This window comes from Diaphorina citri, unplaced genomic scaffold (genome assembly GCF_000475195.1).
Source record: "Diaphorina citri unplaced genomic scaffold, Diaci psyllid genome assembly version 1.1 scaffold3123, whole genome shotgun sequence".
Lineage (NCBI taxonomy): Eukaryota > Metazoa > Arthropoda > Insecta > Hemiptera > Psyllidae > Diaphorina > Diaphorina citri.
In genome coordinates this window covers 6,245-22,514 of record NW_007380534.1, presented here as the reverse complement: position 1 = coordinate 22,514, position 16,270 = coordinate 6,245, and the positions used below count along the sequence as shown (strand labels likewise).

At 39.0% G+C, this 16,270-nt stretch overlaps 4 protein-coding genes across 4 annotated transcripts; 2 read left to right on the top strand and 2 right to left on the bottom strand.

Annotated features, from left to right (window-relative positions):
* Positions 1 to 803: 803 nt before the first annotated feature.
* On the top strand, positions 804 to 2,299 carry LOC103520016 (cardioactive peptide; the record flags this gene model as incomplete). The annotated part of the gene is given in 2 exon segments (XM_008485109.3): positions 804 to 997; positions 2,189 to 2,299. Coding segments are annotated over 2 exon segments (281 nt in total), but the record flags the coding sequence as incomplete, so codon positions are not given.
* Positions 2,300 to 2,773: 474 nt separating this feature from the next.
* LOC103520015 (serine/threonine-protein phosphatase 4 regulatory subunit 3) lies at positions 2,774 to 10,301 on the bottom strand. Its single transcript, XM_008485108.3, has 10 exons — positions 10,030 to 10,301; positions 8,929 to 9,061; positions 7,829 to 7,996; positions 7,299 to 7,494; positions 6,452 to 6,652; positions 5,468 to 5,637; positions 5,067 to 5,288; positions 4,241 to 4,391; positions 3,366 to 3,571; positions 2,774 to 2,983 (listed from the first exon to the last, which is right to left on the bottom strand). The coding sequence occupies exons 1-10, from the start codon at positions 10,299 to 10,301 to the stop codon at positions 2,816 to 2,818; spliced, it is 1,887 nt and encodes a 628-aa protein (XP_008483330.2). The 3' UTR covers positions 2,774 to 2,815.
* Positions 10,302 to 10,664: 363 nt separating this feature from the next.
* On the top strand, positions 10,665 to 11,784 carry LOC103520014 (MORN repeat-containing protein 4 homolog; the record flags this gene model as incomplete). The annotated part of the gene is made up of 1 exon (XM_017448378.2): positions 10,665 to 11,784. A coding segment is annotated over one exon (285 nt), but the record flags the coding sequence as incomplete, so codon positions are not given.
* A 547-nt stretch (positions 11,785 to 12,331) lies between these two features.
* On the bottom strand, positions 12,332 to 12,600 carry LOC113471847. The gene has a single exon (XM_026831294.1). The coding sequence runs from the start codon at positions 12,567 to 12,569 to the stop codon at positions 12,348 to 12,350; it is 222 nt and encodes a 73-aa protein (XP_026687095.1). The 5' UTR covers positions 12,570 to 12,600; the 3' UTR covers positions 12,332 to 12,347.
* Between the last annotated feature and the right edge of the window lie 3,670 nt (positions 12,601 to 16,270).

Genomic DNA, 16,270 nt, shown 5'->3' with positions numbered 1-16,270 from the left:
TAACACATTAGTAGGTAATATTATTTTATGCTACACACAGATGGAAAGCGGCCGAACCCTTGTGGAAAGCTTTTAATTGTCACATTATCTTTTAGTTAGGTAACTACTTTCTCCATCAAAACTAGCGATTATTGTATAGTTGGTATACACCTACATATATGCGACATAGGTATTGGGTAGGTACCTACCTTTTGTGTTTAATTAAATTTTAGGAAGCAATAAAATCTTTTATTGACGAAAAACGAGCTCACCAATGAATACTTTGATTCGTGATTATTTTGATTTGTATGCGTTATTTCTAAGCATTAACCTGGGGTGACAGCCGCATTTGTTTTAATACTTTTTTAATAAATGTTTTGTTTTGTTTTTTTTTTGTTTTATTTATTTGTAACAATAATTGATATTTTTTGTAATGTTTTGTTTTGTTTTTTATGTTTTATTTATTTGTAACAATAATTGATATTTTTTGTATTTTCCTTTTTGAGCTCACCTTTTCCAACTCTGACTCTGACAACAATAATTGATATTTTTTGTATTTTCCTTTTTGAGCTCATCTTTTCCAACTCTGACTTCCACAATGAATACTTTGATTCGTGATTATTTTGATTTGTATGCGTTATTTCTAAGCATTAACCTGGGGTGACAGCCGCATTTGTTTTAATACTTTTTTAATAAATGTTTTGTTTTGTTTTTTATGTTTTATTTATTTGTAACAATAATTGATATTTTTTGTATTTTCCTTTTTGAGCTCATCTTTTCCAACTCTGACTTCCATAATTCCAAAACTTCGACATCATTTTCAGGTTGTGGCAAAAAGCGCTCAGCCTCGGAGTCAATGGGAACTCTGGTGGAAATGAACTCGGAACCGGCCGTGGAAGAATTATCCCGACAAATCCTGAGCGAGGCTAAACTCTGGGAGGCTATACAGGAGGCGCGTCTGGAACTTCTGAGAAGGCGAGAGAAGCACGAACAGGCAGAGAGACAGATGCAAATGCAGGTAAATGCTTTTCTTTCCATTTTCGTCTCTTTCTCTCGAGACAATTCTTCCCATTTTCGCTTTTCTCAAGATACCAAACATTTTCGTCTCTTTTCAAATTCTTCCCATTTTCGTCTATCTCACGACACTTTTTCCAATATTCGTCTATGTTGCGACAATTCTTCCCATTTTCGTCTCTCTCACGACAATTCTGCTCATTTTCGTCTCTCTCACAATTCTTCCTATTTTCGTCTCTCTCATATTTTCGTCTCTTTCTCTCGAGACAATTCTTCCCATTTTCGCCTCTCTCAAGATACCAAACATTTTCGTCTCTTTTCAAATTCTTCCATTTTTCGTCTATCTCACGACACTTTGTCCAATATTTGTCTATGTTGCGACAATTCTTCCCATTTTCGTCTCTCTCACGACAATTCTTCTCATTTTCGTCTCTCTCACGACAATTCTTCCTATTTTCGTCTCTCTCGCGACAGTTCTTCCTGTTTTCGTCTCTCTCGCGAAAATTTTTCAAATTTTCGTCTCTCACAATTTTCCCCATTTTCGTCTCTCTCGCGACAATCATTTCCATTTTTGTCTCTCTCACTACAATAATTCTTCCTAATTTCGTCTCTCACTATCTTGAAAATTCTTCCCATCTCTCTCATGACAATTCTTCCTATTTTCGTCTCTCTCGCGACAATTCTTCCTATTTTCGTCTCTCTCACGACAATTCTTCCCATTTTCGTCTCTCTCACCATAATTCTTCTCATTTTCGTCTCTCTCACGACAATCATTTCCATTTTTGTTTCTCTTACTACAATAATTCTTCCTAATTTCGTCTCTCACTATCTTGAAAATTCTTCCCATAATTCTTCTCATTTTCGTCTCTCTCACAATTCTTCCTATTTTCGTCTCTCTCACGACAATTCTTCCTATTTTCGTCTCTCTCGCGACAGTTCTTGCTGTTTTCGTCTCTCTCGCGACAATTTTTCAAATTTTCGTTTCTCTCACAATTTTCCCCATTTTCGCCTCTCTCGCGACAATCTTTTCCATTTTTGTCTCTCTCACTACAATAATTCTTCCTAATTTCTTCTCTCACTATCTTGAAAATTCTTCCCATTTTCGTCTCTCTCGCGACAATTTTTCAAATTTTCGGCTCTTATCAATGACTTCGTTTTTGCGGTACAATAATATACACTTTCATCCTGTTTTCAGATGGAGTCCAACATGCTCGGTGACAATAGAAAGCCCATGTCCTTCACAGGATTTCGGAAAAGAAGATCCGCCTCCAGCAATTGTTAATCTCACCGACGTTAACCACGTCCATACCAGTACTTACTAAGCAGTCATTTATGTATAGGATTAGGTCACATCTCTTTATTTTTAGCCCCGTTACAATTTCATCAAAAATTGAATAATTTCGCTCTTAAATTGTAATCATGTACAAAGTACATGAAGTTACAATGGCAAAAAAATTAATAACAAATTATCTGTGGTGAAGCACCCCCAACCTCACCCGTTTTTTTTTTTTTTTTTTTTTTACCGCTGTCTTTTAAGTGGCATGGTTCTCCTGGGGGAGCTCTTCCAGCCAACTTAGCAAGGGAAATTTCGGCTGGTATACTCCCTGTAGTCCCTGTTTAAAGTCCCCCAGCCAGACTGTATGCCACTATGATTACAAAAATAGAATGTAAAAAAAAAAAAAAATTGGTTTCCCTTGGCTTTTTTTTTTGCAAGAAAAATTTCGGCGGGTATACTCCCTGTGTAAAGTCCCGCCAGTCAGAAAAAACTCACCACTGGGAAGGGTTCGCTTTGGGTTCCGGGGGAGGCAGACAGACAAGAGATCTAGGAGAATCTCATCCGCTTGCTCGCCTGTCCATCATCTCCGTTTTCACCTCCGCCTACTGTGACGTCATCACTGGATGGGGGAGGGGAGGATGAGGAGGGAGGGGTGGAGGTAACAGCGGACGGGTCTTCTTCCTCGTCCGAATCCTCTTCGTAATCTACCAGAGCCTGAAATATACGACAAATATTATTTAGGTATCCTGTTGCGGGTCTTCTTCCTCGTCCGAATCCTCTTCGTAATCTACCAGAGCCTGAAATATACGACAAATATTATTTAGGTATCCTGTTGTTGTTTTAGCGGCTTTAGCTTTCGCCGAATGGCAATAGCAGAATAAAGAAAAGATATCTTTTTGTATCTGCTATACACCGGGGTGATGGTCTCTACCTCTAGCCATGTTAAATTGGCTTGCTCGCCCTGAACCAGGCAATCGGGAGTTATAGCGGAACAGACAAACAAACATCCAAACCAAATGCAAAACGGTCGAGTTAAAACATAGACCTCACTATCGTTCGGTCAATGAAGCTACTAAATGTCTGAATGTGAACTTACTTGTGAAAGAGGAGAGGTGGGAGGAGAACTCGTACTATTGTTAAGCTGCAGCGAGGGTGGTGGGGAACTGGATGGGGAGGTTTTGTTATTGTTATTATTGTTGGTAATGGACGTGGTGCCGGTTGAGAACAGACTGCTCCCTCCTCCTCCCCCAATCCCCACACCCAGACTATCTGACGATACTTTCTTTTCCGACAAACTTTTACCTGAAACACAACCGAAAGAAAAGATTAATTATTTAGAATATTCCCCGAGAGAAAAGATTAATATTAATATACATACTTGGCTTATACTGTCAATCTGATACTGAAAAGTCCCTAAATTCCCGCAGTCGAAACAAGGTCTTTATGTATTTGGAAATCAGACAAATCATAACCCTACAGACTGTCTGTGGGTGTGATTTCATTTGACGGCGCTTGGTATTCAAAGAATGCTAACCCAAAATCTGAGGCTGGTGAAATGACTTTGTATATTCCAGGTGAATTTCAAAACGGTTTTTTTGCTAATATTCAAATAATTGCAGATCTGATCCTTTTCATATAACCTCTAAAGGTCCCAGTGTTAAAAAAATTGGGCACTTTTCTTTTGTAGTCCAAAAGGCGAAGTGTAAAATGTTGGACAATGTACTTAAAACCTACCAAACCCAAAAGTCCTTAGAAGATACATTGGATAGAAAGTATTTATGTGAGCGTAATACACTAGTTACTTCCTATCGACTCGAACGTGATAACATGAGCTGCACTGTTGCCAAGTGTTTATACTTACCTAGTCGACTCGAATGTCTGATAACATTAGATAAGCGCACTGTTGCAAGTACTTCCTATCGACTCGAATGTGATAACATTAGAAGCTGCACTGTTGCCAAGTGTACTTACCTATCGACTCGAATGTGATAACATTAGAAGCTGCACTGTTGCCAAGTTGTGATGAGGTGACAGAGGGGGGAGATGTGTCGGCAGAGGCGTCCTCAAAGCTGTCCTCTTCATTGAACCAGATTTCTTCATCTTCATCCATCTGACGAGGCTCCTGAGAACACGAACATTCGAATTATCAACAAACTTAGTTTTTCGAGGCCAAAAAATAAAAATAAAAAATATATCGTTTCTTTGTGTTATTATATCACAACTTTGGTGCTCACTGCAGCATTGTAGGATTTTTCCAATATGTCAATAATCCTAACATCCAATGTTTACCTACCATGCTGGCACCGGTCGCTATGGGCATTTATATGTCATAGCTACTCATTTTCCTCACAAGGCTGAGTGGCTCCCGCAATAGCCGGTCACGGAATCAATCAATCAAAAAAATTAAATCTCAAATTCTTTGTGGTAAAGCAGAGCTTTTTCACAACTTTTGTGGATATCACAACATTACTAAGTGCCTCCTTTGCAATCAATTCCCATATTTCAATAGTCTTTTACACTGGTAATGCTGCCACTGGTCGCTACTCGATTAAAGTAGCTGACTCCATTGTCCTCACGAGGCTGAGTGCACCCCGAACTCCAAGCATAGAGCCGATTTTTTGTCTCTATTTTTCAATTTATTGTATTTACCTAATTGTAATTTAAAATGTTCAAAATAAAATAAAGAAAGTATTGTTAAAAAAAAAAGAAAAAAAAAACTCAATTGTCCTCACGAGGCTGAGTGCACCCCGAACTCCAAGCATAGAGCCGGAAAAACCCACTGAAACCCTTGGCTCACCTGGTGCGCGCGACTGCTCCGATGTATGGTGGTCATCTTGTTCCGCAGGAGGGACACACTGTCGAGCAGGTTGGTCGAAGACTTGTCCTTGAGGTCTTTGAGTTTGTCCTGGGCCTGGTTGTACTTGAGTCGGAGGGAGCGGAATGTCTGCACGTAGTGAATAGACTCGAGCTCATCCCCATATGTTTCCACTACGTGCGAGCACAGCACTTTGATGTCCTCCTGCCAACATCAAACATTCAACACGATTCAAAAAAATCTTTTTCATTTATGACTGCCCTTGTGCTGGGGCAACTAGAAGAAACCCCTAGCTAACTTTACTCCTGCAAAATCGAACATTCAATGTTGTTGTTGGTGTTTTTTTTTTTTTTTTTATAAAACATTAAACAAACAAAACTCACCAGTTTGATATATTCAAACAGTTCAAGAACAGCAGAGTCGAGCAAGTTGTATCTGCCCTTGTTTCGATTGAACGTATCAATCACAGGTTGGAAGAGGTGGCCCTTTATGATATACCGGTTGTAAAAGTCATCCTTCATTGCGATGATCTTCCTCATGAACCTTAGACTACCTGTAGAACAGAAGTAAATAGAACAAGAGATTAATACATGGAAACTCCTAGGAAAACAATACCTATTTGGAAGCAATTACCCATTTCATTATCTTTTATTTTTATTATTTTTCTTTTTTAGTCACTTTGTAGTCCCATCCGGTCAGCTCCCATGGCGTAGTGGTCACTGCACTCGCCTTGCACGCGGGAGACCCGGGTTCGATTCCCGGCGGGGTCAAGAAATTTGTATCAAGCAAATGATTGACTCCGTGACTGGATGTTGTGGGGCTCACTCTGCCTCGTGAGGAAAATGAGTAGCTATGACATATAAATGCGCATAGCGACCGGTGCCAGCATGGTAGGTACTAACATCTGGGATTAGGATTATTGAGATATTTGGGGAAAAATCCTACAATGCTGCAGTGAGCGACCAAAGTTGTGACATAATAACACAAAAAAACTGCATTACTTACACATTTTACATAGTACCATCCTACTTAATTTGGAGGTCTCTCTCTTTTCCTACCTCCTCCCGTGATGGTCCCGCGGTTCCAATTCATTCGGTTTTCGGATCGATAATACCTCCGTTATTATAAGGTCCCTTACATAAATAACAACTTATAACCTTATAGAAGTCTTGTTCTGTTCCGTTATTGTTGTTGTAGCGACGTTCCAAGAAGTCAATTCAGGTATCCTCCTCCTGCTCTTCTATACAAGGAAGGTTGCAACCTCCTTGGGTTTCATCCAAAGGTTCCGTTCTGTAGGACAGGTTGGCTGAAAAATCAACCCTAAAAACCCAACAGGTCCGAAAAAGGAAACGCCAAGTAAAACTTACTGAGAACAAGGAACGTGTGGCAGGACTTCATGAGTACCAGGACCTTCCTCAGGAGGTCCTTGTTGAGTACAAAGTTCTTGATGTGGTAGGAATGATGCTCGACGCAGAAGGATAACAGTTCCAGGATCACGCCCAGGAGTTGAGCGTTGTGGTACGAGTCGACTTGAACTTCGTCCTTCTTCGTGTTATCTAGGAGGGGATCTGGTGAAAGAGAAAACAATATGTTTCAAATATTTCAATTTATGAAAATAATTAAAGAAAACACGTAACATTTCAAATTTCTATTTATACAATATTATTTTATGCTTTTTCCCCCCACATTGACTTTGTACCATGCATTTCTAATTATATTAATGTAGGACTGTAGGTACAATAAAAATAAATAAAATTTACTTAAATATATTTTTTCCTTCTTTCAGATTTATAATCATCACATGGGTTAAAATTAAGACCACCCATTGTTTCAATTAGCTTCTCCTTTATTGCTTCAATTTTTGAACCCCACCACATCGGATAAAACTAAGATGACCCACATTACCTACCAATAAAAGAGAAAGGAAAAGGGAGGAAAAAAACAAACAAACAGTTCCCTTTTGAGTTAACTTGTGTCAGTAAAAAAAAATCTATTTTTTCTTTCTTTCAGATTTTGAATCATCGCATGGGTTAAAATTAAAACCACCCATTGTTTCAATTAGCTTCTCCCTTTTTCCTTCAATTTTTGAACCACCACATCGGATAAAACTAAAATAAAGTATCTTGGAAAAAAAAAAACAAAAAAAAACAAAAACAAAAAAACAGTTCAGTTTTGAGTTAACTTGTGTCAGTAAAAAAACTCTGTGTCACTCACCCATGAGCAGGTGTATGCTGTACTTGTAGAAATAGTTGAGGAACTCGCATTTCTCCGTCTTGTTGATGCTGGACAGCATGTTGTCCGGATCAATCAGTATCTTCAGAATGGACATCAGCTGTACGGCCCGGCCTAGCTCCGGATCTGTGTCTGACACCATTTGTTCGATGATCACATTCACCAGCATTGGGTCTTGCTGTAAACAGAATGAAACCAAGGACGTGAGAGACAATCAATCAAATTTACTGACGGACTGCCCAAAGTTTGGGTTGCCAAAACGACACATTTTTTACAACTCACTCACTCTTTAGACATCTCTATTTTAGTTCAGATTCAGAATTCCGGAGTTCAGAATTTACAGAGATGTGAATACAGTCATGGAAGAGCCATCTCCAAAAAGTTAGGCCCTTAGCTTAGGAGATGTAGGTATTTATAGTTAAATAATTATAAATAAAAATAAATGAACCATATCATTCAATCAATCGATCCAAAGTTTAGTTAATTGGTAAAATGTGCAACTCCATACGGACCTCTTCACGGGATATACAGGCGGCCTGCTGGAGAGTGTAGTCACGAATGAAGGAGGGTGAAAACTCGATGATGAAGTTAAGAATATCGATGGCGGCGTTTTTGGTGGCAATGTCCTCGGCCGACAGGACAACTTCCAGAGCGGGCAGTATTCCTAGCGATGATAGGGTCTGGGGAAGAAAACGAGGAAAATGAAATAAAAAAGTTCAGTTAACTGAGGATTTTAATCAGAAAAAGGGCCTCTTTACAAATTTCCTTTGTCTTATGCCGGCCACGCAGACCATCGTCGGACAATCGCGATGGCCGACACAAGACAGTCTGAGCGTGTTTGCTGGGCATTAGAACCTAGAAGTTGAGGTAGAACGTCGGACTTATATTCCGGGGGCTTGAGTTTGACTCAAAGCAGCAACATGAAGCGTATTCAGTAGGAGTCAAAAAAGTGGGAAAACATTTACGACCAAGTTTTAGTGAGACCATCGTCGGACAATCGCGATGGCCGACATAAGACAGTCTGAGCGTGATTGCTGGGCATTAGAACCTAGAAGTTGAGGTAGAACGTCGGACTTATATTCCGGGGGGGCTTGAGTTTGACTCAAAGCAGCAACATGAAGCGTATTCAGTAGCGTCAAAAAAGTGGGAAAACATTTACGACCAAGTTTTAGTACGACTACGATGCGACATGGTTCAGAGAGTCACTGTGTGACCAAACATAATAAAACAAAATTTCTCGAGTTTAAACAAGTTATGAGTTGAAAGAAGAAGACGAAGAAGACGAAAAGAAGTGGGAAAACATTTACGACCAAGTTTTAGTACGACTACGATGCGACATGGTTCTGAGAGTCATTGTGTGACCAAACATAATACAACAAAATTTCTCGAGTTTAAACACGTTATGAGTTGGTGTGACCAAACATAATAAAACAAAATTTCTCGAGTTTAAACAAGTTATGAGTTGAAAGAAGAAGACGAAGAAGAAGAAGAAGAAGAAAAAAAAAAAAAAGAAGAAGAAGAAGAAGAAGAAGAAGAAGAAGAAGAAGAAGAAGAAGAAGAAGAAGAAGAAGAAGAGGAAGAGGAAGAAAAAAAAACACTCAACAGCACTTACTTTGTAGAAGTTTTCCTTGGCCTGGGGCTGAAGGTTCTGAGAGAACTGGCAATATTCCCGAAGGAACAGCGCCAAATCCCGTCTCCTCAATTCGTTCGTGTTCTCCTCCATGAGGAGGTGTAACAGCTCGGAAGAAGAAGAAGAAGAAGAAGAAGAAGAAGAAGAAGAAGAAGAAGAAGAAGAAGAAGAAGAAGAAGAAAAAAATGTGCACTGATGAGAAAAGTCGCAAAACATTCGAAACCCCTAAGGACAATAATAATCAAGGAACAGGAATATCTAACAACCAAAATGAACCTAGTAAGAATAAACTAAGGTTTGAAGTTCTTGATTACTTTTTAAAAAGTACCATTAGTTTGTCGTTCCATTCTCAAACTAAGCTAGAGAAAGCTTCTTTCAGTAGGTAGGGCAGGGTACCTACTTCAGGAAGTTGATTTCCAAAATGCAAATTGACTTGGAAAGAAAAACAAGGAATTGGTGCGTAGGTAGAAGGAAAAATATCAAAAGAATAATAATAAAGTAAATATAAAATAGAAAAGTAGATGATAAAAAAACAACATAAGGAGCAAGCTTTAGCTTGCGATTTTTTTTAGATATATATGAAATTAGGAGTTCGTTTTACTTGTAAACTTTTCTTACTTTCTTTTTTTGTTGAGGCGCTAACTAGCTATCTACCTACGTCTTTTTCAGCCATTTTTTTGCCTTACACAAAAAGATCACAATATAAAATTGCTAATTTCGTTTTCTTTTCCCATTTGCTAGAAAATCTCAAAAGCAGAGGAGAAATTTCAATTTCATACAAGGTCAGAAGTCAGGTTAGGTCAGAGGTGTTGAGTGGGAAAATTATCATTATGTTTCTTTTCTCATCAGTGGTAATAAAATTACGAAATAGGTACTTACCTATAACGTTAACCTTTGAATACCTACTAATCGGCCATGGATGAGCAGTTAATGCGTAAATCACGTGTTATTTCTCACTATGTATTACCTAGAATACATTTGGAGTCATAAAAAAGATCTTTTTCACTTTCAGACCTTCAAAAAGGAACTGCCTATGAAACTTTAGGAAAACTATAAAAAAAACGCTCCTCATTTTGATCTTACCTTTTTCTGAAGCGATGAAAAGATGACTCGGTAAATGGGGTTTCCCAAGGATGAACACTGGGACTCTGAATATCCTGCACACTCTGTAGTTCTCCTCCTCCAAACTTGTCTTCTTTAATGATTGGAACTATTTTGACAGTTATTTTCCATTTCTTGGGATGGTGGTTGATGTTTTTGTTGGGGTATTGGGTTCTATAACGTCGTTGACATACTGTAGGACACTTTTGTTGGAGTAATCCACAGTTTGGACACTCAATCGTCTCTCGCACCATTCGCTAGGAGGTCTCCAGACGACAGGTCATCCGAAGACATCCCTTCTGAGGGGGTTTTTTGCTAGTGGATAGTAATCACTGGCATAAATTCCACCCCGCAGCCCGCGCGGGGCCATAGACTTTTAGGGGGTCCGTCTTTACCACTCCGCTGACGAGCAAGTAAACTTGTATCTCATGCCGGGCACTCGATATCAGGTAGACCTGGCAGGTACGGCTGAAAAGGTCCGTCTGTCAGGTCTACCTGATACCTGATGAGCACACACATTATCAGGTAGACCTAGCAGGCGAACCTGATCAGATGTAGGTACCTGTCAGGTCCACCTGATAGTGAGTAGTTGGCCTGAGTAAACCTGGACGTAATGAAATGATTTCAGGTATGAAGGAGAGTTACTACAGGGCTGGTTTCACGGGCACGGAGTGTTCTGGCGGGCGGATGGCATGAAATTCGAGGGTGAATTTCGAGGGGGCAGGATTTGGGGCCACGGCCTTGTCACGTATGCGGACGGAACGCACGGGTTTCCGAAGAACGAAGGATATTTCCAGGACTGCAAGATGATGAAGCGCAAGAAATGTTTGGATGTGGTGAAGAAAGCGCAGAAGGTTTCCCTAATGGCGCGCATGAATTTCGGCCAGGATAATACCGCTTAGGAAGAAAAGTACATTACTATAGGTATATATAAAAAAATATATATTGTCAATATGTCCATAAAGAAGAACACCAGTGACTTATGACTTATACTCTTCACAGTTCCAACTGTATAGGTAAGTTACTGGTGTGAAGAGTATAAGTTACTGGTGTTCTTCTTTTCACAAAGTCACTTCAGAATCTATCAATATGTCCGTACACGATCGATATTTTTAGGGTGCGGAGCGGTATAATATCCATCTAGAACCGTTTAAAACCATGTTTAGAATAAGACTTATGTTCAGACGGCTGGGGTAGAGGGACTTTGTAGTCATAATCGAGCAGAATAAACAAGGTACCTACATTCTACATAAAAGTTCCTAATTCTATTCTGTTCCATTCTATTCTAATACAATTGCTGATATTCTGTAAACCGATGTAAATAACGATTTCAACAAATTTACACAAAATTTACCCACATGTGTGCTTTTGTTTTGTTTTGCTCTCAATAATTTCTCACATTATTTGGATTATTGCTATCAAAACATTGGAGTAGTAGGGTAGTAGGTACTGTTGTTCTGAACGTGTAAGCAAACATGTTAAAAAAATTAAAAAAAAAAAAAAAAACTCTGAAACCTCCCAATAGAAAAAATGATAATTTATCATGAAAAACAAACAAAATGTTTTTGTTCTCCAGCCAAAATAATGTTTATTCAATTCATTTGATAAAAACTGCTCGTTTCCCTTCGATCACATTCCATTATTCACATTTTCATGTAATTACAATATTATGCAATTTTCTTTTCCATTTATGTACTTCTATTTTTCTGATTTTCTCCTTCATTTTCTACGTCTTTGTTGTTGGGTATCTGGGAATGAAAAGAGAACATTAAATTCGCTTTAATTTATTAGGTGGCTATGATCTTTTTTTTTCTCTTCTTTTTAAAGGGGTTTGGCAGAGGAAACTGTAACTGCTAAGGTCTTATCGTCCCGAAATCGGAGAAGAGAGACAGGATAGGAGAAAGCATGTACTTCTATTTTTCTAATTTTCTCCTTCATTTTCTACGTCTTTGTTGTTGGGTATCTGGGAATGAAAAGAGAACATTAATTTATTAGGTGGCTATGATCTTTTTTTTCTCTTCTTTTTAAAGGGGTTTGGCAGAGGAAAATGTAACTGCCAAGGTCTTATCGTCCCGAAATCGGAGAAGAGAGACAGGATAGGAGAAAGTCAGCCGTTCCGAGAACGAACATTATTCCATCAGGATAAAATCTGCCTCGGGCGGGAATCGAACCCGCGGCCTAGCGCTTACAAAGCAGACGCGCTACCAACCAAGCAAACTAAGCTGGCCAATCTCATTCTGTCCCTCAGTTATTTCTTTAAGTAAATATTTACTTACCTACGTAAGGTGGGGTCTGAAGTTTTAAGCGGTACTAAAGGAGCGACTATTGGTGTTGTTCAGAGCAAAGTTGGAGGGGGGTGTGTGGTTCGAGTTCTTGTCAAACGTCAGAGTTCGGCCCGTCTTGTAGATCTTCGGGCTGATTTCTGATCCGGCCCCGGTTGTCTTATTTTTGGTGGCCCGCCAGTAGACGGTTTGAACCGCCGTGCGTCCTGCCACCAGTCTGCTTGAGCTACCGATAATCATAATGGAAGCTGCGGAACGAGAAATCAAATCAGAATAGAATAGAGTAGAATATGTAGAATAGAATCAGATATGTATTGGGAAAAATCCTACAATGCTGCAGTGAGCACCAAAGTTGTGACATAATAACACAAAGAAATTGCATTTACATTACATATAGATGATGCATCCACGATTCCAAAAATAACATTAGAAAAATTTCTGTCTGTCTTTATGTTACGCTAAATAGACCTTTGGTTGTCCTCTTTTCACGAGAAAACGGCTCGACCGATGTTGATGAAATTTTTTTGTGGTTGTCCAGAAGAGTACTAGGGGTGACATAGGCTACTTGATGCCATTAATATTTATGGGCATTAGAGTGAACTTTTGAGTTGTATGGCCGCCATACACGCCATACATACACGCTACGCCACTGATCAGAGGTGAAGATTAGGAGGGCCCGGATCTGTAAAGCTGTGTCCACACATAGTCGACCTCGTCGCGTCGATCAACGAGGTGAAGAGGTGAATCTTTGTTTTTGAGGGAGTGTACGGTTTCAATTAGATTAGGAGGGCCCGGATCGGTAAAGCTGTGTCCACACATAGTCGACCTCGTCGCGTCGATCAACGAGGTGAAGAGGTGAATCTTTGGTTTTGAGGCAGTGTACGGTTTCAATCGACGTCGATTGATTATGGCTGGACACGCCTTAACTCTATTACTCAATGTTGGAATAATTGTTGAATTCTGTTCATACGTAGATGCTGTCAGTTTTTTTTTAGACTGCTAGAGTACGGGGACCTTTTAGTCTCATTCCAGCAGGATGAACAAGTTATTCTATTGTAGTCTACGTAGAAAAAATTTCGTCTCTTTTTATGGCTGGACACGCCTTAACTCTATTACTCAATGTTGGAATAATTGTTGAATTCTGTTCATACGTAGATGCTGTCAGTTTTTTTTTGGACTGCTGGAGTACAGGGACCTTTTAGTCTCATTCCAGCAGATGAACAAGAATGAACAAGTTATTCTATTGTAGTCTACGTAGAAACAATTTCGTCTCTTTTTCACTCATCTCATAAGGGATGTACTACGGGATGGGCATGTTAGGGTACAATAAACAATAAATGAGCTTAAAAAAAATCTGAAGAAGCACGATACCTACTTCATATTACATATTTGTACCTACATCTCTCTCTCTCTATCCCTGCTGCTTCTATAGTAGGTTGTAGGTATATTATTAATGGAGCTTTTCCAATCTTCGTTGACAGAAAATAACCCGGAACTAAACTTGGGAAAAGAAGAAGAAGAAGACGAAGAAGAAAAAAAAATGTGCACTGATGAGAAAAGTCGCTAAACATTCGAAACCCCTAAGGACAATAATAATCAAGGAACATGGGCAATCATGGTTTCACAATTACAATGGGGAACAGGAACATTCTGCCATGCTGGAAATTGCTTCGAGCTCTTAAGATCCACACGTATGTTATAGGGTATGACATCTTTTTTAATTTGAGCTTACATCTTGGATATTGCATACTTGGCTTTGGGATTTCAAAAATGTCACTCATGCTTTCCTCACGAACATACAATTTTCCCAACGAAAACGTGTATCTTGCTTTCTCATGTGTCTCCCTCTCCTTACCCCTTTTTTGCCTCTCTCCTTCCTCTCTAACTCTTCTCTACCATGCCTTTTTCATTTCTCTCTTTTCCTCACTTTTTAGCCCGTCCTTTCTTTATTATTACGATAGTAATAACAAAAGATATAGTGGACGGGCTATTGTATTCGCTTCGGTGTCTGTCTGTCCCTACAGAAGGACTTATCCAAATCTGGTCGACCTATAAATCAAATTAAAGGTCTTTTTATCAGGAACACGAAAATGGTGGTGCAAATTTTATCCAGAGAACCAAAAAACCAGAAAAAATTGTTTTTGATAAACTGAATATTGAACAAATTAGGTAGGTACATAGGTACTGATTTTCTCTAACCACGATCGAATAAACTAGGGGCTAAAAAATTCCCAGAGGGACGGGCCCAGCTTGTTCTCTCCAATTATAATACCTGGCCATCATATTATATTAAATAAAATAGGTAGGTACATAAATACTGATTTTCTTTAACCAAGATCGAAAAATTCCCGGAGGGACGGGCCCCGCTTGTCGCATTTCTCCAGGCAAAATTTAATTCCCATACCTACTTTTTTAATTCCCTGTACATCAAAGTATGATGTAACCAGTCTCTCATTTCTCTCTTCCCCTTCGCATCATTCTTCTCCTATTTCCTCTGTTTTGTTTCTAATCATCAAAATATGTAACGAAAATCTGTAGGTGGGGGTTGACATTTAGACCCCTGAGGTATGGCCCCTAATATTATTTTGTTGTACCCTAATACCTTTGTGCCTATTAATGCTTCTGTAATAAAACAGTACCTTTGTATTGGATAGGTACTTTAACTTTGGAGCTTAACCCTCGCTGACAGTTCCATACGTATTTTACGTTTGTACAAGGCATGACCATTGTACCGTATGCTTTCTAAAGGCCTTTACAAGTCCGAAATGTACTTTAACTTTGGAGCTTAACCCTCGCTGACAGTTCCATACGTATTTTACGTTTGTACAAGGCATGACCATTGTACCGTATGCTTTTTAAAGGTCTTTACAAGTCCGCAAGGGTTAACCAATCTGCGAAATTACGTCAGATTGAATAATAATGGATTTCGTTTTAATAGGGCTTTATATTTTAACATAAATTATTTCTCTCTCTCTCTCCACCCCTCCTCTTCTCTCTCTCTAAGCCCAATAAGTACGTACTTAACATAGCCCAAAAATAACCATTACGAATGTTAGCTCGAAGACCAGTGGCTTTCAAATCGCCCGAAATGGAGAAAATCATCCTCAAGGATGTATTGTGTGATTAAAAAATTCCAATATAATATAAAATACAAGATTAATAATAAATAGTCAACCAAATAAAATAGAAAGCTTTTCAAATGATGCGGTCCACCTATCTGACACTTTTCTGTGTTCTTTTGCTGTCCTTCAAGTGTCACTCTGTCTGTCTGGTACCGAGCAAAGATATCCTGGATGCCTGTCGAGTAGGCCAGTTATCCATAGTGACTCAGCCCAACATGCTGATTCGAAATCAGGATCTGTGCAATCGAGAGGTCTCGCAGGACATTTTGAGTCAAAAGTTGAACATCAAAATCGAGAACTTTTATAGTTTCGACTTTACAAAGGTAAGTGATTGCCAGCCTAGTTAGCTTGGTTGGTAGCGGGTCTGCCTTGTAAGCGCTAGGCCGTGGGTTCGATTTTTTTTAAAGATGAGTGTTTTACCGCTGTTTTTATTTCGTAACATGAAATAACTGCTACATTAGACGATTCCCGCCCGGGGCAAATTTTATTTTGAGCGGATAATGTTCGTTCTAGGAACGGCTGGCTTTCTCCTATACTGTCTTCCTTCTCTCTTCGATTTCGGGACGATAAGGCTTTAGCAGTTACAGTTTCCTCTATCAAACCTCTTCTTCTTCTTTTTCTTTTTTAAGTAAGTGATTATTATTTGATTACCAATATGTCTGCATGTGCGGTTCCCGTTAGAAGAAGTGAAAAATGTAAGTTTCAAGTGACATTAACAATAATAAGAATAATATTACCTACAATAACAATTATTAATTAAAAAAGTTCCTTTTTTCTCATTTGAAAAAAGGGGGAAAATATGAGTGAATTAATTTCAGT